This window comes from Theropithecus gelada, chromosome 11 (assembly GCF_003255815.1).
Source record: "Theropithecus gelada isolate Dixy chromosome 11, Tgel_1.0, whole genome shotgun sequence".
Classification (NCBI taxonomy): Eukaryota; Metazoa; Chordata; class Mammalia; order Primates; family Cercopithecidae; genus Theropithecus; species Theropithecus gelada.
In genome coordinates this window covers 13,650,814-13,677,263 of record NC_037679.1, presented here as the reverse complement: position 1 = coordinate 13,677,263, position 26,450 = coordinate 13,650,814, and the positions used below count along the sequence as shown (strand labels likewise).

General features: G+C 41.6%; 1 protein-coding gene across 2 annotated transcripts in view; it reads right to left on the bottom strand.

Annotated features, from left to right (window-relative positions):
- The window catches only part of NCKAP1L (NCK associated protein 1 like), a 52,754-nt gene extending 46,842 nt beyond the window's left edge, over positions 1–5,912 (bottom strand). Inside the window, exons 1-3 of one of the 2 annotated variants that reach the window (XM_025402775.1) lie at positions 5,730–5,912; positions 4,133–4,243; positions 2,659–2,751 (exon numbers count right to left, since the gene is read on the bottom strand). In XM_025402775.1, the coding sequence (XP_025258560.1) occupies positions 2,659–2,751; positions 4,133–4,243; positions 5,730–5,831 (306 nt within the window). In that variant the 5' untranslated portion in view covers positions 5,832–5,912. Of the gene's footprint in view, positions 1–2,658; positions 2,752–4,132; positions 4,244–4,778; positions 4,831–5,729 lie in introns of those variants that run through there. The other variant, XM_025402776.1, reaches the window with a different exon arrangement.
- Positions 5,913–26,450: the final 20,538 nt, after the last annotated feature.

Sequence of the window (26,450 nt, the reverse complement as noted above, 5' to 3'; positions counted from 1 at the left end):
TTTTTTTTTTTTTTTTTTGAGACAAAGTCTCACTCTGTCACCCAGGCTGGAGTACAATGGCCGATGGCACAATCATGGCTCACTACAACCTTGACCTCCCAGGTTCAAGCAATTCTCCTGCCTCAGCTTCCTAAGCAGCTGGGACTATAGGCACTCACTACCATGCCCAGCTAATTTTTTTTTTTTGGTGTAGATGGAGTTTCACCATGTTGCCCAGGCTGGTCTCAAACTCCTGGGCTCAAGCGATTCATCCCCGTCAGCCTCCCAACATGTTGGGATTACAGGCGTGAGCCACAGCACCCAGCCATAATGTTATATTTCCTGAGTATGATAATTATATTAGGGTTGGGTAAGAAAATATTCTTGCTCTTAGCAGATGTATGCTTAAGTATTTGGGAAAGTAAATGTCATGATGTATGCAGCTAACTCAAATAGCTCATTAAAAAATAGAGAAGGATAAGAAAATGTGGCAAAATACTAACAATTAGGAGATCCAGGAGAAGAGTATAACAATACTCATTGTACTATTCTAGAAATTTTACAGTAGGTTTGTAATAAAATATTGTGGAAAAATACTTGAAATTTTTAAAGCTCAAATAATGCAAAGATATATAGCTTATACAGATTGAGCTTCCCTAACCTGAAAATCCAAAATGCTTCAAAATCTGAAACCTGTTAAGCATCAACATGACACTCAAAGGAAATGCTCATTGAAACATTTCAAGTTTCAGACTTTGAGATTAGGGATGCTGAACTGCTTAATGCAAATATTCTGAAATCTGAAAACTTACGAAATCCAAAACACTTCTGTTCTCAAGAATTTTCCATAAGGAATACTCAACCTGTATAGAGAACTCCTAAATCTCAACACACACACAAAATCCAATTCAAAAATGGTCAAAGAATGAAACAGACATTTCTTCAAAGAAGATATATAAATGGCCAATAAGCCCATGAAAAATGCTCATTATCACTAATTATTAGCAAAAATTCAAATAAAAACTTAGATGAGATAATACCTCACACCCATTGGGATGGCTACTCTCAAAAAAATGAAATAACGATTGTTGGTGAGGATGTGGAGGAAGTATAGCCCTTATGCACTGTTGGTGAGAATGTAAAACAGTACAGCCACTATGGAAAACAGTATAGCAGTTCCTCAAAAAGTTAAAAATAGGCCAGCACTGTCCAGCCTTTGGAGGCTAAGGTGGGTGGATAGCTTGAGCCCAGGAGTTTGAGACTGCCCTGGCCAACATGGGGATACCCCATCTCTACAAAAAAATACAAAAAATTAGCCAGGTGTGGTGGCATGTGCCTTTAGCCCCAGCTACTCAAGAGGCTGAGGTGGGAGGATCACATGAGCCCAGGAGGTCGAGGCAGCAGTGAGCCGTGATTGCACCACTATACTCCAGCTTGGGCAACAGAGTGAGACCCTATCTCAAAAAAAAAAAAAGTTAATAATAGAATTATTATATGACCCAGCATTTCCACTTCTGTGTGTATAACTGAAAGTATTGAAAGCAGGATTTTGAAGACATATTTGTACACCCATGTTCATAGCAGCATCATTTACAATAGCTAAAACTTGAAAGCAACCTAAGTGTTCATCAACATATGATCAGATAAGCAAAATGTAGTATAATCATACAATGGAATATTATTTAGCTTAAAAAGGAAATTCTACAATATGCTACAACAGGGATGAACCTGAAGGACATTATGCTAATGAAATAAGCCAGTCACAAAAAGACAAATGCTTTATGATTCTACTTACATAAGGTACTTAGAATAGTCAAAATCACAGAAACAAAGTAGAATTGTGATGGCAAGGGGCGGGAGAGAAAGGGAAATGGGGAATTATTGCATAAAGGGTAGACAGTTTCAGGTTTACAAGGTGAAAAGATGGTTGCACAACATTATTAATATACTTAATACCACTGAACTATATACTTAAAAAATGGTTAAGATGATAAATTTTATATTATGTGTATTTTACCACAATTTTTTTTGTTTGTTTGTTTTGAGACGGAGTCTCACTCTGTCGCCCAGGCTGGAGTGCAGTGGCCGGATCTCAGCTCACTGCAAGCTCCGCCTCCCGGGTTTACGCCATTCTCCTGCCTCAGCCTCCCGAGTAGCCGGGACTACAGGCGCCCACCACCACACCCGGCTAGTTTTTTTGTATTTTTTTAGTAGAGACGGGGTTTCACCGTGTTAGCCAGGATGGTCTTGATCTCCTGACCTCGTGATCCGCCCGTCTCGGCCTCCCAAAGTGCTGGGATTACAAACTTGAGCTACCGCGCCCGGCCCACAATTTTTAAAATAGAAAAAAACATGCATAGTTTAGTAAATTGAAGCCAGTCATAATCCCCAAAGGTAGTTATTTTTAACAATTTAATGTAAAATATTCCAGATCTTTCCTAGGTATTTACTAAATACATATATACATACTCTTTTAAAATAGAAATGTGATGTATCATATACTATTTTATCATATACTAAATTTGCTTTCATTTAACAATACAACTTAGATATCTTTCCATATCAGTACATCTCTCTCATTTTTTCAAGAACTTGTTTTAAGCAAATACATGAACATCTAAAGAAAGAATAGCCTCTGAAAGACCTTGCCTATGTTGGAAAGGGCTCAAGAGCGCTCACCCGAAATTCCATAACATCCACAAATGACTGGTAGTAGTTGGTGAGGAATCTAATTATCTCGGCTTTTTCACGATGTACTGGTCCTAAATGTTGCTGAGAGAAACACAAAACAAAACAATATAAAAAATGCAAAATAAGAAGACAATTGATCCAAGTAACTCAAGAAGAACAGTGGTTATACCTAAAACATTCTTAAAGAGGGTTGAGGCCGGGCACAGTGGCTCACGCCTGTAATCCCAGCACTTTGGGAGGCTGAGGCAGGCAGATTACCTGAGATCAGGAGTTCAAGACCAGCCTGACCAACATGGTGAAACCCCATCTCTACTAAAAATACAAAAATTAGCTGGGCGTGGTGGCGGGCACCTGTAATCCCAGCTACTCGAGAGGCTGAGGCAGAAGAATCGCTTGAACCTAGGAAGCAGAGGTTGCAGTGAGCCGAGATTGCACTGCTGCATTCCAGCCTGGGTGACAGAGCGAGACTCCATATCAAAAAAAAAGAAAGAAAGAAAAGAAAAGAAAAAGAAAGAGGGTTGAAATATACTGACAGAGGAAGTTAGAAACTCTTCAATGCTCTGAAAGTCTTTAAACAAAGGAGACTGTCTATCTAGGTAGAATGGTTGCATGTGATCCTGACTAGATATGGAGGGCTAAATGAGAGGAAATGTTAAGGACCCTTTCAGATGAACAGATATACTATTTATATCAAAGTCAAAAGAAACAGAATGCAAAGATGCTACAAAGATGGGTGAGAAATCTCGGGTTAACATTTAATAAGGGAAAAGTAGAGCTATCCCGTTAGATGCATAAATCTAAGACAAACAGCAAGGAAACAACGAGTGGGAAACAGAAACAATAAAATACATGTACCCTGCTGGGCTGATAGAGCTGTCTTCTGCAAAAACAATGTTTTCTCGTGAATCTTGCAAAGGAAAGGGGTGATGGTTTGCTCCAGCTTACCCTGGAAGAATCCCATCTTACCTCAAAATTCTCGAGACTTAAAGCTCTACAACAACCTGAAGCCCTGTGGTTGAGCCTTGGAAAACCATTAATAAAAAAAGATTACTCTGGCCGGGCGCGGTGGCTCACGCCTGTAATCCCAGCACTTTGGGAGGCCGAGACGGGCGGATCACGAGGTCAGGAGATTGAGACCATCCTGGCTGACACGGTGAAACCTCGTCTCTAATTTAAAAAAACACAAAAAGTTAGCCGGGCGCGGTGGCAGGCACCTGTAGTCCCAGCTACTCGGGAGGCTGAGGCAGGAGAATGGCGTGAACCCGGCAGGCAGAGCTTGCAGTGAGCCGAGATCGCGCCACCGCACTCCAGCCTGGGCAACAGAGCGAGACTCCGTTTCAAAAAAAAAAAAAAGACTACTCCATCCCCTGCCAAGTTTGAAGAGAGGCATCAAAAGAGGAGAATTACAGCCATTCAAGTAGAGAGTTACTTCAGAGAAAGGAGAGAAAGACCAAATTCTCACCGTGCTGTTTCGGACATCTATGTTAGGAAATTTCTTGTTGATATACTTGAGAGATGGTTCCATGGACTTTTCCAGTAGGAAAGGTGGCTTGGATTTGGGGTCTGAGCAAGTCTGCAGAGAGAAATCGTACTATATTTCAACCCTTTCTCCTCCTCCTCAGAAACATACCTCTTCTTGCAACATTCATTCTCATAATCTGTCTTAGGAAAAGGCAACCTGGGAATCAATTTAAAAAGCATAAGAGGCCGGGCACAGTGGCTCACACCTGTAATCCCAGCACTTTGGGAGGCCGAGGCGGGCGGATCATAAGGTCAGGAGTTCAAGACCAGCCTGGCCAACATGGTGAAACCCTGTCTCTACTAAAAATACAAAAATTAGCTGGGCGTGGTGGCACACGCCTGTAGTCCCACGTACTCGGGAGGCTGAGGCAGGAGAATCGCTTGAACCCAGGAGGCGGAGGTTGCCATGAACCAAGATCGTGCCACTGTACTCCAGCCTGGGCAACAGAGCAAGACTCCAATAGATAGATAGATAGATAGATAGATAGATAGATAGATAGATAGATAGATAGATAAATAAAGCATGAGAGTAGGTCAAGAAAAAAGTCCAAGACATTAAGCCAAGTATGTAAGAACTTAATAACAACCTGGGCATTTTGTCTTGATGGGTAGAGTTTAATGTCTGCTTGGCCCCAGTACAAAGAGGAAGCTGTTTCCCCGCCCCTCAACTGAAACCGGAAGGAACGAGAGAAGCAGCTGCTCAGGAGTTAGACTTTGTACAAGATTCAGTGTCACAGTTTTGTTCACTGAGTAAGTATCTTATCCCAAAGGGCATTTACAGGATTCGTGACAACGAGAAACCATGTTCCTGGTGATGTGTTTTATTATAAAAGACACAAAAGCTCCCTCCCCCAAAGTCCCCTATTTTCTATGCCAGGGACTCCCCATAAACACCCCTGTCTTTATCTCTTTACTTTCTATGGTTTGCCCAGCCCCTGGCCCACCTCTTGTCACCAGCTTCTTTCAATTCCTCAGTTCCTATTCTAAAACACACACACACACACACACACACACACACACACACACACAAAACCACCGCAGCATAAACTACCCCAGGAGCATCTCAGAAGACACCTACCCTTTTTAATCTAAATATCTAATTATCTATTTTTTTTTCCTTTTAGGGAAGTACTTCCACAGAAAAGTTTTTGCCAGAGACCCAGCTTCAGATCTCTTCGGAGTGTAAAGGATCAGCAATAAATAATAAAACCCAGAAGGCTGGACCCCAGACCTTTATCCAAGTCCCTCAGAACACAACTGTTGTTTCCGCATCCCCACCCTCACCCCCATCCCCAGAGGAAAGCAGATGCCATCACTGGGGTGAGAATCATACCTAGAAAGGGGAAGCCTTGAAAAGAAGCCTCCACTTCTGCCTTCCTGAACTGGCGGGCCTATATAATCTGAGTGATTATGTAGATTATAGTCAGTGGAAAAGCAGTGGAAGAAGCAGGGAGTCTAACCGCTGCACCTGCCTCCTCACAGTTCCCCGCCCTATTATTGTTGGAATAATCAGGACTGGTCCCATTGTTCATGCTTACCTTCTTGATGTTATACATACGGATGAGAACCCCCTGACCGCGATCATTCAAGATAGTGAGCTTCTCTGCTAATTTATGCTGGTAAGCAGATGTCAAAGACATGATGGCCACTAAGAGCGAGGAGCACCAGACAGCAACGTCTGATCTCCCCAAACACTTTCAGCTTAGGTGGTGACACCCTCTGGGCAGAGGGACCCAGCGTGGTTGGTGCGCTGGTCTTCTGTTTCCTCTGCAATTGGCTCATGGGTGAAATCAGTCATTATGGCTCACAGGCCCTCAGAGCCTTCTTGTGCTTCCTCTTGCACACTCAGCAGGGGAGACTTCCTCTTTCTGGCTGTGCAGCACTTTTGGTAAGGCTATGAAGTGGGTGGAGCTGAGGAGAAGGACAGGCTTTCAAGACTCTTCACAGACTGGCACCAACCTTTTTGGTCTTATGCCCCCATAGGTGTCCTAGACAAAGCTCTACATCAGGCTGGGCGTGGTGGCTTATACCTGTAATCCCAGCACTTTGGGAGGACAAGGTGGGAGGATCCCTTGAGCTCAGGAGTTCCAGACCAGCCTGGGCAACATAGCAAGACCCCATTTCTATAAAAAAAATAAAAATAAAAAGCTTTATGCTAGACAAACAAGTATCTACCACCCTACCCCTGTACACCTCTATATTTTCGCTCTTTTGTATCCAAGAATGCCTATGAACCTTCAGCCTCATCATCTTTTAGTACCCAGATCAAATCCCATCTTCTCCTAAAGACCCCATCAATGTCAAATATTGTATTAAATTTTATATTGTCAAATACATATATTCCTTGTTATATTTTTATAGTGTATGTTGTATCTCCCCCAACTATAGCATAAGCTCCTTAATGACAGGAATTATATCTAATCCTTTTTTTGTCTTTTTTTTTTTTTTTTTTAGACGGAGTTCTGCTCTTATTGCCCAGGCTGGAGTACAATGGTGCAATCTCTGCTCACTACAACCCCCACCTCCCGGATTCAAGCAATTCTCCAGTCTCAGTCTCTTGAGTAGCTGAGGTTACAGGCGCCCGCCACCACGCCTCGCTAATTTTTATATGTTTAGTAGACACGGGGTTTCACCGTGTTGGCCAGGCTGCTCTCGAACCCCTGACCTCAGATGATTCGCCCACCACAGCCTCCCAAAATGCTGGGATTATAGGCATGAGCCACCACACCCAGCCTCTAATACTTTTTTATATTCCCCACAATGCTCTACTTCAGTGCATTGTACTTCCACAGTACATAGTAATTCTCAAGAAGTACATGGCAATTCTCAAAATGTGATCCAGCAGCATCAGCATCACCTGGAAACTTGTTAGAGATGCAAATTCTTAGGACCCGCCCCAGACCACTGAATCCAAAATTCTGGGGTGGGTCCAGGCACTCTGTGGTTTAATAAACCCTCCAGGTGATTCCAATGCACTCTCAAGTTTGAGAACCAGTGCTCTAGTGCCCTGGAATTTATGGGTGCTTGAGAAACAGACTAATCCCTGTCCTCTGAGATTAGCATTGATAGGTAGGTGAGTCTGTTGTGGGGCCTAGAAGTCTGTACCTTTATGAGCACTGTTGTAGGAGGTTTTGTTACAAATATTCCATGCTGAAAAACGCTGATCTAGAACAACACCTCTTGGACACAGTAGTCACTCAATAATTATTCTGGTTTATTTGTTGAATTATTAAGACTAAATTAGGAAATAGGCCCCATGAAGAAGAACCAAATTAATCAAGATTAAAAAGAGAAAATTAGTAATCACCCTTAAATCTTAGAGACTTGAATGAATTTTAGCATTAAAATATTCTTGCCATTCCAATGAGGCCTTAACTCCATAACTCAAGGAAATTTTCAACTCATTTCAACTTTCTTTCAAGACACAAAGCAAAAGGTCCTAGGAAAAATTATAAATCAAAAAGCGTTCTCTTCATTTCCACCACCTTGCCAATTCCTTTTCTCGGGTTTTCAATCATTCCCATTTTCCATATCCGGTGTTCCCACTGTCCCAATAAATTCTAGGGAGTGGGAGAAGAGAGACAAGGCTGATCAGCACTATTACTTAAGAAGTTGGGGCCAGGTGAAGTGGCTCATTCTTATAATCCCAGCACTTTGGGAAGCAAAGGAGGAAGGATTGCTTGAAGCCAGGAGTTCAAGACCAGCCCGGGCAACGTTGTGAGACCTTCCCCCACCCCTCTGCAGATAAAATAAAATAAAATAGCCTGGGTTGGTGGAACATGCCTGTAGTCCCAGCTCCTCAGGAGGCTGAGGTGGGAGGGTCGCTTGAGCCCAGGAGTTCAACACTGCACTCCAGCCTGGTCGATAGAGTAAGACTCTGTCTCTAAATAAATAAATTTTAAAAGGCAAGAAAGAAAAAGATACTTGAGTACTGTGTTCACTACTTGGGCATGGGTGATGGGTTCATTAGAAGCCCAAACCTCAGCATCACACAATATACCCATGTAACAAACCTACACGTGTATCCCCTGAATCTAAATGTTTTTTAATTTTAAAAAGAAACTTAACATCCATGCTCCAAAGAGAATGTATTTTTAAAAGAAGCAGCAAGATGGCAACACTTAACGCATGAAATTTCAAATACCTCTAAGGTAGAATTTGCATTTTAGGAATACAGAATCTGCCTTCCATTTTATTTACTAGATTGGGTCCCTAGAAAGCTGTGGGCTCGAGGTCATGTGATATTGGTCATGAAGATTTGAATCACCTGCTTTTATCAAAGAACCCCAGGTTTTACTAAAGCAATTTGTAGGATTTCTACTGGTCTTTTACCTTTACCAAGGAGAATATGGAGCAAGCAATAAGAGGCCAACATCTAGGAAGCTTAGCAGCAGCATGGCACCAGTCTTCGTGAGGTTAGTATAATTCTATCTCTATCAGCTCTTTCTCACTTGCATTCCTTTTTTTTTTTTTTTTTTTTTTTTTTTTCCTGAGACAAGCTCTCACTCTGTTGCCCAGGCCGGAGTGCAGTGGCATTATCATGGCTCACTGCAGCCTTGACCTCCCAGGCTCAAGAGATCCTCTCACTTCAGCCTCCTGAGTAGCTGGGACTTCAGGTACAGGCCACCACGTCTGACTAATTTTTGTATTTTTTGAGAGTCACCTCACTTGAATTTCTTGTCTGTATCGTGAAAATGTGGTTGAAGACTCTCCATTCCAAGCCAATCTTGTTTTCTGCTCCTTAATAGATACTCCCCAACTTGATGGGAACCATCTTCTCAGCCTGCTGTGAATGTGCTATGTTCATGTCTGCCTCTCTGACTTCACTTACGCATGCTTTCCTTCTTGCTTACCCAAATCCTAGTCAATCTTCAGAATCTAGCTCAATAGCCCCAAGCCTAGGTTTTGCCGAACTCCCACAACACTTGGTCTATACCACATAATTTATATCTAAATCAGGCTGTCCTTAACTGCCCATTTCATATAATACTGCCTAGCCAGCTGAACCAAAAGATTGTTGAAACCTGGAAACACTTATTCCCCTGTACTTAGTATATGAGAAAAGCCTACACTTTGTTATCAGACAGAATATGGCTCAAGTGTAGTTGAGTACAGTGGGCTTAGCCTTATGATTCAGTGACCAAGAGCCCAGGTTCTGGAACCAGATATCTTGAGTTCACATCCTATTTATTCTGTCTGTAAAATAAAGATGATATCGATAATACTTCCTATTTCACGGAACTATTGTGCATATTTTAAAAGTTATAAACTAGTTACTTACTCTGTACATGTAAAGCATTTGAAGTACTATAAGCACTCAAGCTGACATGTATTACCTCGATTAATATTAACAATGCTAAACACTTACTAGCTTTGTAACTTTAGCTATCTATCACCACTGAGTTGTTTCCTAATCTATAAGATGGTGGTAATCCCTCACACAATTGTGGAACTGATGAAATAATATGGCATATGCAAACATTTGTTTCAAGACCTGCTACATTGGATTAGGAATGTCAACAGTAAAGTAAAATTTTGATCTTTGAGTGTGTAGTGAGCTTGTTATGTCACTTTCTGTGGATTCTATTTGACACTCATAAACAGAAACTCTAGGTTTAAAAATGGAACTAGGCACAGTGGCTCACACCTATAACCCCAGCACTTTGGGAGGCTGAGGCAGGCAGATGGCTTGAGCCCAGGAGTTCAAGACCAACCTGGGCAACATGGTGAATCTCCATCCCTACAAAAAATACAAAAATTAGCCGGGCGTGGTGGCACACACCTGTAGTCCCAGCTACTCGGGAGGCTGTGGCAGGAGGATTGCTTGAGCCCAGGAGGTTGAGGCTACAGTGAGTTGTGATTGCACCATTGCACTCCAGCCTGAGAGACAAAGCAAAACCCTGTCTCAAAAAAAATTTTTCTGCCAGGTACGGTGGCTCACGCCTGTAATCCCAGCACTTTGGGAGACCGAGGTGGGCGGATTACCTGAGGTCAGGAGTTCAAGACCAGCTGGCTAGCATGGAGAAACCCCATTTCTACTAAAAATACAAAAAAATAGCCGGGTGTGGTGGCACACACCTGTAATCCCAGCTACTCGGGAGGCTGAGGCAGGAGAATCACTTGAACCCGGGAGGCAGAGGTTGCAGTGAACTGAGATCATGCCATTGCACCCCAGCTTGGGCAACAAGAACAAAACTCCGTCTCAAAAAAAAAAAAAAAAAATTAATGGAACTAACTATGCCAACTGGTAGTCTTTAGAGAAACTTATTGGAAAGATTATTCAGCAGTTTCTCCCATAAGCTGGAGGAACCCTTCTAAAGGTATTTAATTACTCCCAAAGTACGGCCTGGTAGCCCTAGCTGCAAAGTAGAATCCCTTGTAGAACTTTTTTTTTTTTTTTTTTTTTTTTTTAAATAAAGACAGGGTCTTGCTCTGATGCTCAGGATGGAGTGCAATTGTGTCATGATAGCTCACTGCAGCTTTGAACTCCTGGGCTCAAGTGATTCTCCTGCCTCAGCCTCCCATGTAGCTGGGACTACAGGCACACACCACCACACCACGATAATTTTTTAAATTTTTTTGTAGAGATGGAGATCTCACTACGTTACCCAAGCTGGTCTCAAAATTCTTGCCTCAAGCAATCTGTCTACCTTGGCCTCCCAAAGTGCTAGAATTATAGGTGTGAGCCACTGTGCCAGACCTGTGGAACTCTTTTAAAGCCACAGTTAGCCAGAGCCCATCCTTGAAGATTCTGATCCAGTAGTTTTGGAGTGGGACCAAAGGACCTGTCACTTTAAAACTACTCAGTGATTCTCATGAACAATCAGGAATGAGAGCCATTTCTCTATGACTTAACTATGACATCAAAAATTTCCGAACCTCTGAGAAGTCATAGAACATATGGTGGGAAGACAGGAATTGAGTAACTTGAATGGAAAGTTGATTCACATCACTGGGCTAAAAGGTACCGTGCTCTCCCTCTCCTCAAACTCCAGCTATTTGTCTTATTTTGTCTTACCAAAGGATTGTCTTCCCCTTCGACTCACTTGCCTTCAGATTCTTGCCAGACACTGCTTCAAGAATAAGGTAGGTCTCAAGATCCTTTATGCTAGGTTTAAATGTCAAGGTGGCACCAGGGTTGGGAATACTTTGGCCATGTCTAACATATATCAAACCAAATGGTCTTAGCCTCCATTCAGCTATCCATAATCAAGTGAATAAACCAGCGTCACCAATTCTCACCATCTATTCTAAAGCAGTCTTCATTTATTAAGACAGCCTTATCAGTCTGGTCAAACTTCATACTTTTCTAGGCTGCTGGCCAAAATGAGGGTTTGGGGTTGTCTGAAGACTACATTTGAGTTATTGAAGCTCTTTTTCCATTATCTTTAAAAATCTAAAGATAACTTTATGCAATATTGAGTTATACTGCAGCCTTTATTTTCCAGAGAGCCAATTCACTTTATAATAAGGGTTCATGGCTCTAACATAATCATTAATATGCAGTGAAAGCTTTAAACAACTACCCTGGTTTGTGTTCCTGAAAGGTACCTGAGTCTAAATCCCTGGATTTAGTCACCAAAATGCCCTCAGGAAAATCTGACATTTAATAGTCTAGCTCTGTGCCCTTTATCTATGCCCTAGGCATGATGCAAAGCAGAATTGAAATGGACTATTCTAAGGCACTTTTCTATCCCTACTGCTTATTCCAGTCTGCCTTGATCTTATTTTTCCCCCTATAAAACTATACTGTCCATGCTTTTCAGAAATCTTGGTGTAGCTGTTGCCTGGAAACTTGAGAGTCCTTAATATGAACGTCTGCTAGGATAGCTAAAGACAGCTAGCCATGGAAGAAAGTAGGCCTTATATTGGCAGTAAAATGCAGCAGATTTGAGATGGTATATTCTTGGATCATTTATAGGAGTCTTCATACGTTAACACCTACAACTTTAGAAATTTGAGACTGGCATTCTCAGGTAATTATAAAGTAGCCCAAGATGGGCATGTTGGCATGTGCCTATAGTCCCAGCCACTCAGGAGGCTGAGGTAGGAGGATTGCTTGAGCCCAGGAGTGTGAGGCTGTCATGTGCTATGATCACACCTGTGAATAGCCACTGCACTCCAGCCCGGGCAACATCAAGGCCCCATCTGTAAAAAATAATTATTATAATTATAAAGTAGCCTGAACTTAAACATTGTACTGTTCATACTTCAGATTCCTTTTCTCTAAAAGTGGCTATGCTGACCTGACAATTAGCATCTTTCCCTGGCAAAGAGTTTAATTTAGGTAAGCTGGAGAAGGGATGGAGGGACCAATGCTGAATAATAAAGGAACCAGCTGCCCCAGCCTTTCTTTCTCCAGCACTCAAGTTTACAGGATTAAATTTCATCAGCTGGGTACAGTGGCTCATGCCTATAATCCCAGCACTTTGGGAGGCCAAGGCAGGCAGATCACCTGAGGTCGGCAGTTCAAGACCAGCCTGACTAATATGGAGAAACTCTGTCTCTACTAAAAATACAAAATTAGCCAGGCGTGGCGCAGGCCTGTAATCCCAGCTACTCGGAGGCTGAGGCAGGAGAATCACTTCAACCCAGGAGGCAGAGGTTGTGGTGAGCCGAGATCACGCCATTGCACTCCAGCCTGGGCAACAAAAACGAAACTCTGTCTACAAAAAAAAAAAATTCATATTACTTCAGACTATGAGTTTTCCAAGGATGTTTGCCTGTTTAATACTTTGAGAGATAAGCACTCTATTTAACACAACTTATAAGACTAAAAATATATACAAATGTTAATTTTTTGCCTTCCAAAGCATGGAAGCAGTGAATAACTGGCTAGGCTATTGCTTTGGTTACTCAAAACTTTCATGGGTAAGACTTGAGATACTCATATCTTTCATATTACTTTTGTTTTGACAACAGAAAATAGGTCTATGCCAAGACTACCTGATCTTAAATGTCAGTCTTTTTCTTTGACAACCTGTGGTTCCTGCCATTTAGTCCTCATGGAGCCAGAAGCCTTAGCAATATATCCTTATGACCCAAACCACAGAAGGCCAGACAGCGGGCTACAGTGCCACCTGTTATGCAGAAGAGTAAGCTCTCCTGATAAGAACTGTAAGCCACTAGAGGGAGAAAAAAACCTCAGAAATAAAAAGTTAATGTTTAAAAAAAAAAAAAAAATCAGGCTGCATGCAGAGGGTCTCACCTGTAATCCTAGCACCTTGGAAGGCCGAGGTGGGAGAACTGCTTGAGGCCAGGAGTTTAAGACCAGCCTGGGCAACATGGCAAGACCGCATCTCTAAAAATAAAAAATAAAAATAGGCCGGGTGCGGTGGCTCACACCTGTAATCCCAGTACTGTGGGAGGCCGAGGCGGGCAGATCACAAGGTCAGGAGATTGAGACCAGCCTGGTTAACACGGCGAAACCCTGTCCCTATTAAAAAAATATATATAAAAAATTAGCCGGGCGTGTCAGCGGGCACCTGTAGTCCCAGCTACTCGAGAGGCTGAGGCAGGAGAATGGCGTGAACCCAGGAGGCAGAGCTTGCAGTGAACCAAGATCTCACCACTGCACTCCAGCCTGGGTGACAGAGTGAGACTCTGTCTTAAATAAATAAATAAATAAATAAATAAATAAATAAAAACAAGCTTCTGACTATATGTAGCACCCGGCAGTTCTTAATGTTGGAACATGGTATCTCTTCAGCATTTCCAGAAAGGGGTGGAGGATGGAATACAGGGAACACCTAGAACTTTTTCCTTCTAGAAAAATCCAAAGATAGTTAAAATGATGGCTAACTGCAAAAATAATGCTAGTCATGTGGTCCCAATAAAAAGGCTCAAGGAAGCCAGGCATGGTGGCTCACGCCTGTAATCTCAGCACTTTGGGAGGCCAAGGCGGGTGGATCATGGGGTCAGGAGATCGAGACCATCCTGGCTATCACAGTGAAACCCCGTCTCTACTAAAAAATACAAAAAATTAGCCAGGCATGGTGGCGGTCGCCTGTAGTCCCAGCTACTCGGGAGGCTGAGGCAGGAGAATGGCATGACCCGGGAGGCAGAGCTTGCATTGAGCCAAGATGGCACCACTGCATGCACTCCAGCCTGGGCGACAGAGCAAGACTCCGTCTCCAAAAAAAAAAAGCTCAAGGAACATGAGGCTGTGTCAACAGAACTGCTGTAGATGATGGTAAGTTTTTCATTTTGGGAGCAGATAAGTGGCATAAAATTCTATCGCTTCTTTTCCCACTCCAACGTCGCATAGCCATGGAAGCCTTACAAACAAGAGGAAGAAAAAACAAAAATAAGTTCCTACTCTACTTCTATAACTTGTGGTCTGCTTTATTTCAGAGCCATTTAATCTTCCAAAGGTTATTTCTCCAAGTTTAGGACTAAATGAAAAAGCTTTCTAATGCTGACAAATTCCTGACCCTGATGTCTGGAATGTAGGTGAACAAAGGTGAAACAGTGAATATACTCATGAATTAAGGCCTGGACCCTAAGCCCTTCATAGTAATAAGTACTAAAGCCCTGAAGACTTAAGTCTTAATACTCTTCCCACAAAATCCTTCACAAGAACAATCAAAATAGTAAATCTAAGAATATCACCTGTCTCTGGAGAGGCAACCCAGTAAAAAGGAATCTAACTAAAATCTAAAATCACTTAGAACACTTAAAAGATTCTTCTTATCATACCAATATCTGGTCACTTTCCTATCCATAAAAAAATTACTGGTATAAACTGAAACTTGTAATCTGAAAGGGTGGGATTCGTCTTATCTCCAGTGATCTCTTTCTCTAAAATGCAGCATGTTATAAGGGAGACCTCATTAGCCTTCAGTCAGATGTAGGTTTGACTATCTGCTCTGACCTTAATGGAAGTTACTTCCTTTTTTTTTTCTTTTGACTTTTATTTTAGGTTCAGTGTTTAGGTTTAGGTTCAGCGTGCAGGTTTGTTACATGGGTGAATTTTGTGTCACTGGTGTTTGGTGTACAAATGATCCCCTCACTCAGGAAATGAGCACAGTACCCAATAGTTTTCCAACCCTCACCTCCCTTCCAACCTACCCCCTGTATTAGTTCCCAGTGTCTATTGTTCTCATCTTTGTGACAATGTGTACTCAATGTTTAGCTCCCACTTAAACATGAGAACATGTGGTATTTGGTTTTCTGTTCCTGTGTTAATTCTCTTCGAATGATGGCCTCCAGCTGCATACATGTTGCTGCAAAGGACGTAATTTCGTTCTTTTTATGGCTGCATAGTAGGGAAGTTACTTGTTAAACACATCCTCTTCATCCGTGCAAGCCTGCCTCACAATCACCCTCACAAGGGTGACTAATATTAAATATGATGTATGTGCGTGTTAGAGCAATGCTAGCTTCTATATATGAATTCCAAATTGTGTTAATATCATGGCTTAACACAACTTTCTTGTATAAATCCCAACACAAGTATTCAGTGCGTGGTAGTGATTTGAGGACACAGGCTCTTTCCACCTTGTGACTGTCACCTTCCACACTTGGCTTCCAAAGCTACCACAAAGAGAATGGAGAAGGAACAACTGCCTTTCAACCACCTCGGCCTGGAAAAGAATACTTTGATTCATATTCCACTGGCAAAACTAGTCATGTGACCATACCTAAATGTAAGGGAGGTGGCAAAGCACTCACTCCTTGGCAACAACTGTGGAAGGAAGACTCACATCTCTGCTACCAGATAGCCTTCTCTACAAACATATAAAAATACTAAGTATTTGTGTTACTTCTTCCTAGATCATATGCATCATACTCTATTTTTTTCTTAAGACTTTTGCTCCAAAAATGCTGGTTCGTGAAAGGTAAGATAAACCATCTTTTCATTATTGGAAGAGAGAGCAGAATACCTTTAAACCTGGATTTTTTTTTTTTTTTTTTTTTTTTTTTTTTGAGACAGAGTTTCACTCTTGTTGCCCAGGGTAGAGTGCAATGGTGCGATCTTGGCTCACTGCAACCTCCACCTCCTGGGTTTAAGTGATTCTCCTGCCTCAGCCTCCCAACTAGCTGAGGCGTGCCCATCGCCATGCCTAGTTAATTTTTGTATTTTTAGTAGAGACAGGGTTTCACCATGTTGACCAGGCTGGTCTTGAACTCCTGACCTTAGGTTATCCACCCGACTCGGCCTCCCAAAGTGTTGGGATTACAGGCGTGAGCTACCGCACCTGGCCTAAACCTGGATTCTTAAAGTGAGACAGCCATCAGGTCCCAGGCATGGCAGATGCCTAAGCTTCAATTACAAATGTAAAAGATCCGTATTGGTGGGCCCTGAGTACTTCCATTCCTTCTCAAGGGCTCTGCTTCAGACTGTATTCCATCAAGGACTTGCATACACAACATTCTTGATTCTGTGTAAGGTTTTCAAAGAATAAAAGACCAATTTCCAAAACTGTGAAGGGAAAAGAATAAGCATATTGTACATGAAGGAGGTCAGGATTGCCAACTAAACAAGCTTGAAGGGCACATCCAAGAGTTATAGGAGTCATTTCATGGAGTTACCTGCCACTCACACAGGAAGATGGGAAAGTGCAAAATAATTATACAAAACAGAAATAAGCAAAAACAAAATCAATGATTTCTCTTCTGACATTTAGTAATATCAATTACATTTGATAAAGTAACTGTAATGTCCTATAATTGATTATCTAGATTAATTCTGCAGTACTGGATTTCAACTAACTTTCCTCTTATAGTCATCACCTACGGTGACTCAAGACACATAAGGAAAGAAAGAGGCTATGGATGATAAACATCCTAAAAACAAGTCCTGGAGAAAAGATAAAATAACTTTTTTTAAAAAACTGATGTCATAGTTTTAACTAATATCACTAATATATCCTAAGCCTTTAAAGATTCTTAGACAAACTTTTCTTCTTAAAAAAATTAAGCCATATTTTCTATTTCACGTTCCTATTTCACCCACAACAGAATGCAGGGAAAGTCCTGATGGCTTTAAATTAGTCTTAGGAGAAAGGGCTGTCTAGGGATCTATTTGAAATGCTACTAATACACACACATCAAGCTTAGATCTTCCACAAAAACACTTGCAGCTGGGCACAGTGGCTCGCGCCTGTAATCCCAGCACTTTGGGAGGCCGAGGCAGGAGGGTTGCTTGAGCCCAAGAGTTCAAAATCAGCCTGGGCAACAATGTGAGACCTGTCTCCACAAAAAAATCAAAAAATTAGCCAGACAGGGTAATAGCCAGGCCTGTGGTCCCACAAGAGGCTGAGGCAGGAGGATCACTTGAGCCCAGGAGGTTGAGGCTGCAGTGAACTGTGTTCATGCCACTGTACACAGTTGCCTAATAAGTGATGTGTTTTTCTCTTAGACTAGGGTGGCCAACCTGATTAGTCTGGTTGTCCCAGACCTGGGTGACAGAGTGAAACCTCATTTCAGAAAAAAACACACACAAAAAAACTTGCCATCAAAATGACACTACCTCAGTCTTCTCTTTCCCCCCACAAATCATAAAAAGTGATGGAGAAGTTGTAGATTAAATAGCCAGCAGACAAAATATTTATTTTTAAGTCTTTTTTTAAACTTCAGAGAAATCTTAACTAGCAAGTTTTAGGTAACAACTCTTGGTACTGTTGGCATCTTAACACGATTTTATTTATTTAAATAAAGAATATTTTTCCTGGCCAGGTTCCATGGCTCATGCCTATAATCCCAACACTTTGGGAGGCCAAAGTGGGAGGATCACTTGAGGGCAGGAGTTCAAGAACAGCCCGGCCAACATAGCAAGACCCTGTCTCTACAAAAATAAAAATAATTTAAAAATTAGCCAGGCAAGGTGGTGCTTTTTCTCCGAGTCACTTACTATATGACCATCAGATTATTCTTCAATCAGTTCTGTACACAAAACTTCCCATGCTTAAAGGATAGCGTTTTATGGAAAGCTGAATCTAGAACACGGCTCCAAATGTACCTTCCTAACTCTGTAACAGGCAACTTACTCCCAGCTTAAATGTCCCTTATTCTTTTTCACTCTGTTCATTTTTAAATGTCACCCCTTGCCCTTCAATCGTTTAAATTCCTGTTCTAGCTTTTTTTTTTTTTAATCCAACTCCTATTCCTCACCTCATTTAAACCTTCCCTATCTTCTTTAGTGATTTCTATCATGGCAGTTAAGTATAGACAATTTTCTCCAACCTCAACCATACCACAAACCCTCACAAGGGAAGTCGGAATCATGCGTTGCTTTGTACTTGTTACACCACTAGTCTGCTGCTGTGCATCTAGTAGATATTGAAATACTTGGTGCTTAAACTGAACCAAGATCCGATTTATGACAGGCCAAAATCTCTGAAGCCATAATTGTTTTTTATTGCAGCTAACTAAGCCTTTTAAAATAATGATATGGTTTTTCTTGCTTAGTTTAGTGATTGCTTCAGGTGTATTTAGATTTACAATTAAAAGAAGTTACAGCCAACTGAATATTTTCTGCCCGTAGGAGGCTAATCCTTACTTATTTTCCAGAATAATCTTCTTTATCTTTTTTTTTTCTTTTTTCTTTTTTTGAGACAGGGCTTTACCTGTCACCTAGGCTGGAGTGCAATGGGGCAATCTCTGCTCACTTCAACCTCTACCTCCTGGGCACACGTAATCCTTCCACTTCAGCCTCCTAAGTAGCTGGGACTACTGGCACACCTCACCACACCTGGCAAATTTTTTAATTTTTTGTACAGAGAGGATTTCACTATGTTGCACAGGCTGGTAGGCTAAAGCAATCTACCCTCTTCGGTCTCCAAAAGTGCTGGGATTACAGGCACAAGCCACTGTACCCGGCCTACTTTCATCTCTTGACTAATTAGCCTTACACATATTTTCAATTTTTAAAATTATCCTTTGGTATATCGATACTACATTATAAAAAAAAAAAGTTCCCTAAGGAAAATGACCCAACATCATCAAATGTCTTTCTTCTTTTTTTTGAGATGGAGTGTCACTCTGTCGCCCAGGCTGGCGTGCAATGGTGCACGCAATCTCGGCTCAACCTTCACCTCCCGGGTTGAAGCGATTCTCATGCCTCAGCCTCCCAAGTAGCTGGGATCACAAGCGCACATCACCACGCCCGGCTAATTTTTGTATTTTTAGTAGAGATGGGGTTTCACCATGTTAGGCTGATCTCGAACCCTTGACCTCGTGATCTGCCCACCTCGGCCTCCCAGATGGCTGGGATTACAGGCATGAGCCACTGCGCCCGACCCATCAAGTGTCTTTATCATATTTTATGTATAGAGAATCTTCCCTTAAAAGGCCATACAGTCTTATTTGACGTGACCACGTGATTTTGTTTTTCCAAACAAGGATACTTTTGAGCATGAAAGGGCTCACTTTCAATAATTATCCTGGCTGTAATCCCAGTACTTTGGGAGGCCAAGGAGGGTGGATCACCTAAGGTCAGGAGTTCGAGACCAGCCTGGCCAACACAGCAAAACCCTGTCTCTACAAAAAATTAAGAAATTAGTGGCCAGGCATGGTGGCTCACGCCTGTAATCCCAGCACTTTGGGAGGCCGAGGCGGGCGGATCACGAGGTCAGGGGATTGAGACCATCCTGGCTAACATGGTAAAACCCCAACTCTACTAAAAATACAAAAAAATAAATTAGCCGGGCGAGGTGGCGGGCGTCTGTAGTCCCAGCTACTCGGGAGACTGAGGCAGGAGAATGGTGTGAACCTGGGAGGCGGAGCTTGCAGTGAGCTGAGATCCCGCCACTGCACTCCAGCCTAGGCAACAGAGCGAGACTCCATCTCAAAAAAAAAAAAAAGAAAAAGAAAAAGAAATTAGCCAGGTGTGGTGGCCTGTGCCTATAATCCCAGCTACTCAGGAGGCTGAGGCAGAAGAACTCCTTGAACCCGGGAGGCAGAGGTTGCAGTGAGCCAAGATCACACTACTGCACTCCAGCCTGGGTGACAAAGCAAGACTCCATCTCAAAAAAAAAAATAAAAATAAAAATAATGATCCTAGCCGGGCGCGGTGGCTCAGGCCTGTAATCCCAGCACTTTGGGAGGCCGATGCAGGCGGATCACGAGGTCAGGAGATCGAGACCACGGTGAAACCCCGTCTCTACTAAAAATACAAAAAATTAGCCGGGCGCGGTGGCGGGCGCCTGTAGTCCCAGCTACTCAGGAGGCTGAGGCGGGAGAATGGCGTGATCCTGTGAGGCGGAGCTTGTAGTGAGCCGAGATGGCGCCACTGCACTCCAGCCAGGAGGACAGAGCAAGACTCTGACTCAAAAAATAAAAAATTAAAAAAATTAAAAATATAATAATAATAATGATCCTGGGACAACCAGACTAATCAGGTTGGCCACCCTAGTCTTAAGAGAAAAACACATCACTTATTAGGCAACTGTGTCATTCAAAATATGGGTGCCAGAGCTACTCAAATCTTTAAGAAATTCTGAGGTCTTCACAAGAAAGCACAATAGAAGTTAAAACATCACTTTGTGGCTTCTAACATAACATTTGGTCAAAGCTTCAAGAAAGATCAAATAAACTAATTGGGGGAAAAAAAAGCACATGCATTTTTTTTAGTAGTGTTTAAAAGTAATTACCTCAAAGCCTTCCTAGAATTCCCAAAGCCTAAACTATTCCCCAATTTCCCATAACAGGAGGCTCATGTCTCCAAATAACCTTTCATTCCACTTTAGTATTGTTTTGCTATGAGACACTTTAAGATAGGTATGATCTTGACTATGCAGTCGTCCTGTACCTACAAGCAAGGTTGCTGAATGTGGAGAATCTATATTTTATCGATGGGATAAAAGAAAGACTCAGTAGTGTGGGCTAAATATTTCTCTTTTTTTCTTTCTTTCTTTCTTTACTTCTTGTGGAGAATACCACAAGGCCTCGCTATGTTGTCCAGGTAGGTTTCAAACTCCTGGGCACAAGCTATCCTCCCACCTCTGCTTCCCTAAGTGTTGGGATTACAGGTGTGAGCCACTGCCACCCCACCTGGGCTAAATATTCCTATCAGAATAAATCAACCTTTCAAAAACTTTGCTAACCAGGTTCTCTTCTCTAAAAAGTTCTATTAGCTGAGCATGGTAGCATGTACCTATGGTCCCACCTACTCAGGAGGCTGAGGAAGGAGGATCACTTGAACCCAGGAGGTCAAGGCTAGGCTACAGTGAACTGTGTTAATGCCACTGCACTCCAGCAGCCTCGAGGACAGAGCAAGACCCTGTCTCAAAATAAAATAAAATAAAATAAAATAAAATAAAATAAAATAAAATAAAATAAAATAAAATAAAATAAAAAATTCTATTGAGGTAATTTAAGGCCAGGCACAGTGGCTCATGCCCGTAATCACAGCACTTTGGGAGACCAAGGCACGAGTATTGCTTGAGCCCAGGAGTTTAAGACCAGCCTGGGCAACATGGCAAGACCCCATCTCTACAAAAAAGTGTAAAATTAACCAGGTATGGTGGCGAGTGCCTGTGGTCCCAGCTACTCAAGAGGCTGAAGCGGGAGGATCGATGGAGCTCAGAAAGTTGAGGCTGCAGTGAGATGAGACTGTGCCACTGCTGGGCAATGCAGTGCGACCCTGTCTCAAAAAAAAAAAAAAATGGCAATTTAAGTTATATTTATGAAATAGTAAAGAATTTCTGGCTATAAAGTTTCTCCCCTAAAATCAGATTTTAAGGTTTAAACCCTTACATTCATAGTATGAACTACAAGGGAAAAAATTGCTAAGACCCATTACTCATGTCCTAGATATGCATCAAAACATATCCCATTGGTTCCACATCTTTATCTATCCTGTGGTTGGTCCGTACTTTATAGGCCTTTTTGCTCTGCCTTTCCAAGTAGCTGCAGTATAAAAGAAGTTCAAAAAAACCTAAATATTTTAGTCTCTTTCCTCCCCCATGCTCTTCACAAGATAGATGATGTCATATAGTTGCTGCAGTACCTGAAAAAATATACCTGTTCTCAAGTCAAATAATCAAGTATCTACTATGTTACTACTTAAGAACTGTAGTGTATTGGGGTAATAAGGATATAGATGTTGGTTAAAAGGTACAAATATTCAGTTTAAGATGAATAAGTTCTACAGATTTAACATACTGCATGGTAACTATAGTTAATAATAATGTATTACATACCTAAATTTGCTAAGGGAATAGATCTTAAGTATTCTCGCCACACATAAAAAAAAGATAACTGCATCAGATAATAGATCTGTTAATTAGTTCAATTGTGGAAATCATTACACAAGGTATACTTGGATCAAAACACCATGTTGTACACCTTAAATATATACAATTTATTTGCCAATCACCTCAATTTTAAAAAAAAAAAAAACTGTAGTGGCCATGGTCCATTATGGGGGAATAATGTTGACAACTACAGTATGGGGCAATGTTTCTCAAACTTTATTGGATATTAAAATTATTTGGAGGGCTTATTAAAACACAGACTGTAGGGCACCTCAGCCCCCAGAGGTTCTGATGCAGTAGATCTGTAATAGAGCCCAAAAATGTGCATTTCCTCAAATCCCAGGTGATGCTGATGCTGCTGGTCTATGCACCACACTTTGAGAGCCACTGGTATCAGGGACAGTTTCAGTGCTGGGAGGATAGGAGGGTGGAGGAAGAATACAAGAAAATACAAGGACTTGGGGCTGGGCATGGTGACTTCTGCCTTTAATGTCAGCACTTCGGGAGGCCAAGGCAGGGGAATGCCTTGAGCTCAGGAGTTCAGGAGCAGCTGGGGCAACATGGCAAAACCCTGTGGAAAGAAGAAAAAAAGAAACGGAAAGGGAAGGGAAAGGGGAGGGAGGGAGGAAGGAAGGAAGGAAGGAAGGAAGGAAGGAAGGAAGGAAAAGAGGGAGGGAGGGGAAGGAAAAAAGAAAAGAACAGAAAAAAGAAAGGAAGGAAGAATTGACTTAATCCCCAGTAAAGGTTAAGAGAAGTCTTCACAGAGAAAATAAACCTTGGATTTAAACATTTTATATGCCTTAAAATAATAGATCCAAAAAACAGCAGTGTTGGAATTTTAGAATTGTTCTACGGAAGACCAGTCCTTTACAGAACTTTTAGTAAGGTTTTTTCAGGGTAATTCTGCCCTTCTACCATCTTTTTTTTTTTCTTTCAATATAATCCATAGGTTCACACCTCCTACCATCTTTTCAACAGTCTTTTAAGAAGTTACCGAAGTGATGCTTATGAACTTTGGCTTACAATTTACATCTTAGGTGCCAGCACTAGAAAAAGTACAAGGAGATACTTGTTGCTGAGTCCTGGGGAAATAACTATATATGTAAAGGAAAAACATAAATACATTTCTCAGGTGTACTGGTAACTTATTACAGGCAATGTGGATTACAGAAATATGTAACATTTACGTGTTAGAACACAGAATGACTCCAGGACAAACAAAACATCACTACCAGTTTGTTCTTTTTTTTTCACTCATTCTGTATTTTGCTTTAGCTTTCTAGAACTGAATGTTGGCTCTTCCTGGCAAGTCCTCATTAGCAACTCTTTTTTAAACATAAATTTATTTTCATTGGCTCTCACTACCTCTCCCTGATACTTTTCCTGAACAATCGTAACCAACCCCATATTTTTACCCTCCCCTAAAGCAGTATTTCCTAATCTATCTCACCAAGAAGAATATCTATTATGTTACCCCATAGAGCCCCTCTTTTTTTTTTTTTTTTTTTTTTTTTTGAGACGGAGTCTTGCTTTGTCACCCAGGCTGGAGTGCAGTGGCACGATACCAGCTCACTGCAACCTCTGCCTCCCAGGTTCAAGTGATTCTCCTGTTTCAGCCTCCTGAGAAGCTGGGACTATAGACAGACACCGCCATACCCGGCTAATTTTTTTTTTTTTTTTTTTTTTGTATTTTTAGTAGAGATGGGGTTTCACCATGTTGACCAGACTGGTCTCAAACTCCCAACCTCAGGTGATCTGCCCGTCTTGGCCTCCTAAAGTGTTAGGATTACAGGTGTGAGCCACCACGCCCAGCTGAACCCTCATTTTGAAAGAATTTGCAACTGAATTTATTGAATAATTTTTCCATTTTAATTATACTCTCAACTGCCAAACAGAAATCATAATTAGATGAGAGAAAAATTAATTAATTAATTAATAATTAGATGAGAGAACCAGGACTTGATTAATAAAACCGAAGCCAGAAACAAAAAAATGTATTTTGGTCTTTGGATGGGCGAAAGTTTAAGTTTTATTAAGGTTGTCTGAAAACTGAAAGTTTCTAAAGAACTTCAAGGACTACTGGAATTCCTTCAATCCTAAAATCTGAGAAAACTATTTTCCTAACAAAGGATTTTTTCCAATAATTAAGAGAATAGATCTATTTACTCATTAGTTCAGATATTTTATTTTTACTATATTAATTATTTTGTTTTACATTTTTCTTCTTTGAGACAGAGTCTTACTCTGTCGCCCAGTCTGGAGTACAGTGCTGCACTCCACAATGAACTGCAAACTCAGCTCACTACAGTCTTGACCTCCTGGGCTCAAGGAATCCTCCCACCTCAGCTTCCCGAGTAGCTGTGACTATAGGCACCCACTACCAGGCCTAGCTAATTTTTGTATTTAGAGAGACAGAGTCTCATCATCTTGCCCAGGCTAGTCTCAAATTCCTGAGTTCAATCGATCCACCCACCTCAGCCTCCCAAAGTGCTGAGATTACAGGCATGTGCCATCGCACCCAGCGAACTATTATTAATTCTAAGAATATAATCTATAGGTGGTTGGGGGTGGTGGCTCACACCTGTAATCTCAGCAACTCTGGAGGCTGAGGTGGGAGAATCACTTGAGGCCAGCAGTTCGATACCAGCCTGGACAATATAGCGAGATCCCCACCCCCGATCTCTACAAAAAATGTATACACACACACACACACACACACCATTTAGAGGTAAATTCTGGTATATACACAGATAGAACCAGCACAGATCAGATTCAGTTTAGGGTATTAATTCCCAATCGCTCCTAGAATGACCCTTGTGTAAAATGCCTTGTCTCATTGGTTTTTGGTTTTTTTTTTCCTTTTCAAATATGATCAACCTGGCTGGAAAACCAGTCTAAAAGAAAGCTCAGCAGGGACCTCACAAAAGGCAGAAAATTTATGGGTTAGAAAGGAATTAACAAAGCACTTTAGAAAGAATAGATGTGTGGTGCATTTTTATTTCAAAATCACCATTGAAAAACAGGTTTGATTTTTGCTTGTCTGAAAGTTGGTGGGCTTACTCACAGGTGCTAAATGAAACAGCATTATCAGTTGAGGATCCCGTCATCCTGACAAGACATTACTACTGAATGCAGTGAAGCCTGACTTTGGATTCTGGTTTAGTACCTATTCCCTTATCCTCCCAAGCCCTTAGCTCTTTCTTCCTCAGAAATTTCAATCTGCAGGTATCTGAATAAAAAGTATTTATGAGTCACAGTAGCAGTGTCAACAATTTCACCAGATTACTGCAATGTAAAGCCTGAAAAAATATTTCATTTCAAATCACACTGGCCCCACCAATCTGCATTAATGATATTGTGATAAATTCAGAGGTTTAGGATTTCATGAAAATTGTTTTAAAATATTTCCTAACAATCTAAAACTGATTTGCCAAAACAACTTTTTCTAAAATGCTTAGTGCTAAGCTTGCAATGAAGCTTTCCTTCTTAGCAATTCTCTTTCACAAAGCTCTTTGTTTGCTCCTCCTTCGTATGAATCATCCAGGCCATCCGGTGAAAGAACGGCTTTTTAAATTTCAAAACAATGCCTAGGTCAGTTGTTCTCAGCCCTGGCTACACATTAAAATCATCTGGGTAGGTTTTTAAAAATAAATGTCTGGCCCTTTCACATTAATTGGTCTGGGATGGGAAGTTGGCATATGTCTTAAAAGCTCCCCAGATGATTCTAAGGTGCAGACAAGATTAAGAACCACTAGCCTACAAGAATGGCTTGAGCCTGGCTTTTATCAACACTTGGTTCTTTTTAGTATCTTAATCTGAACTGATGGCTGTGGAGCAAACTATTCTAGTAGGAAAAAAAGGAGGTGGGAGGCAGAGGGAGTAAAAACAATAGACGCTCACAAATTAATCACATAAAACGAAAATGTCCCTTGCCTGGAGCAGTGGATCACACCTGTAATCCCAGCATTTTGGGAGTCCAAGGCAGGCAGATTACCTGAGGTCAGGAGTTTAAGACCAGCCTGGCCAACATGGTGAAACCCCCGTCTCTACTAAAAAAAA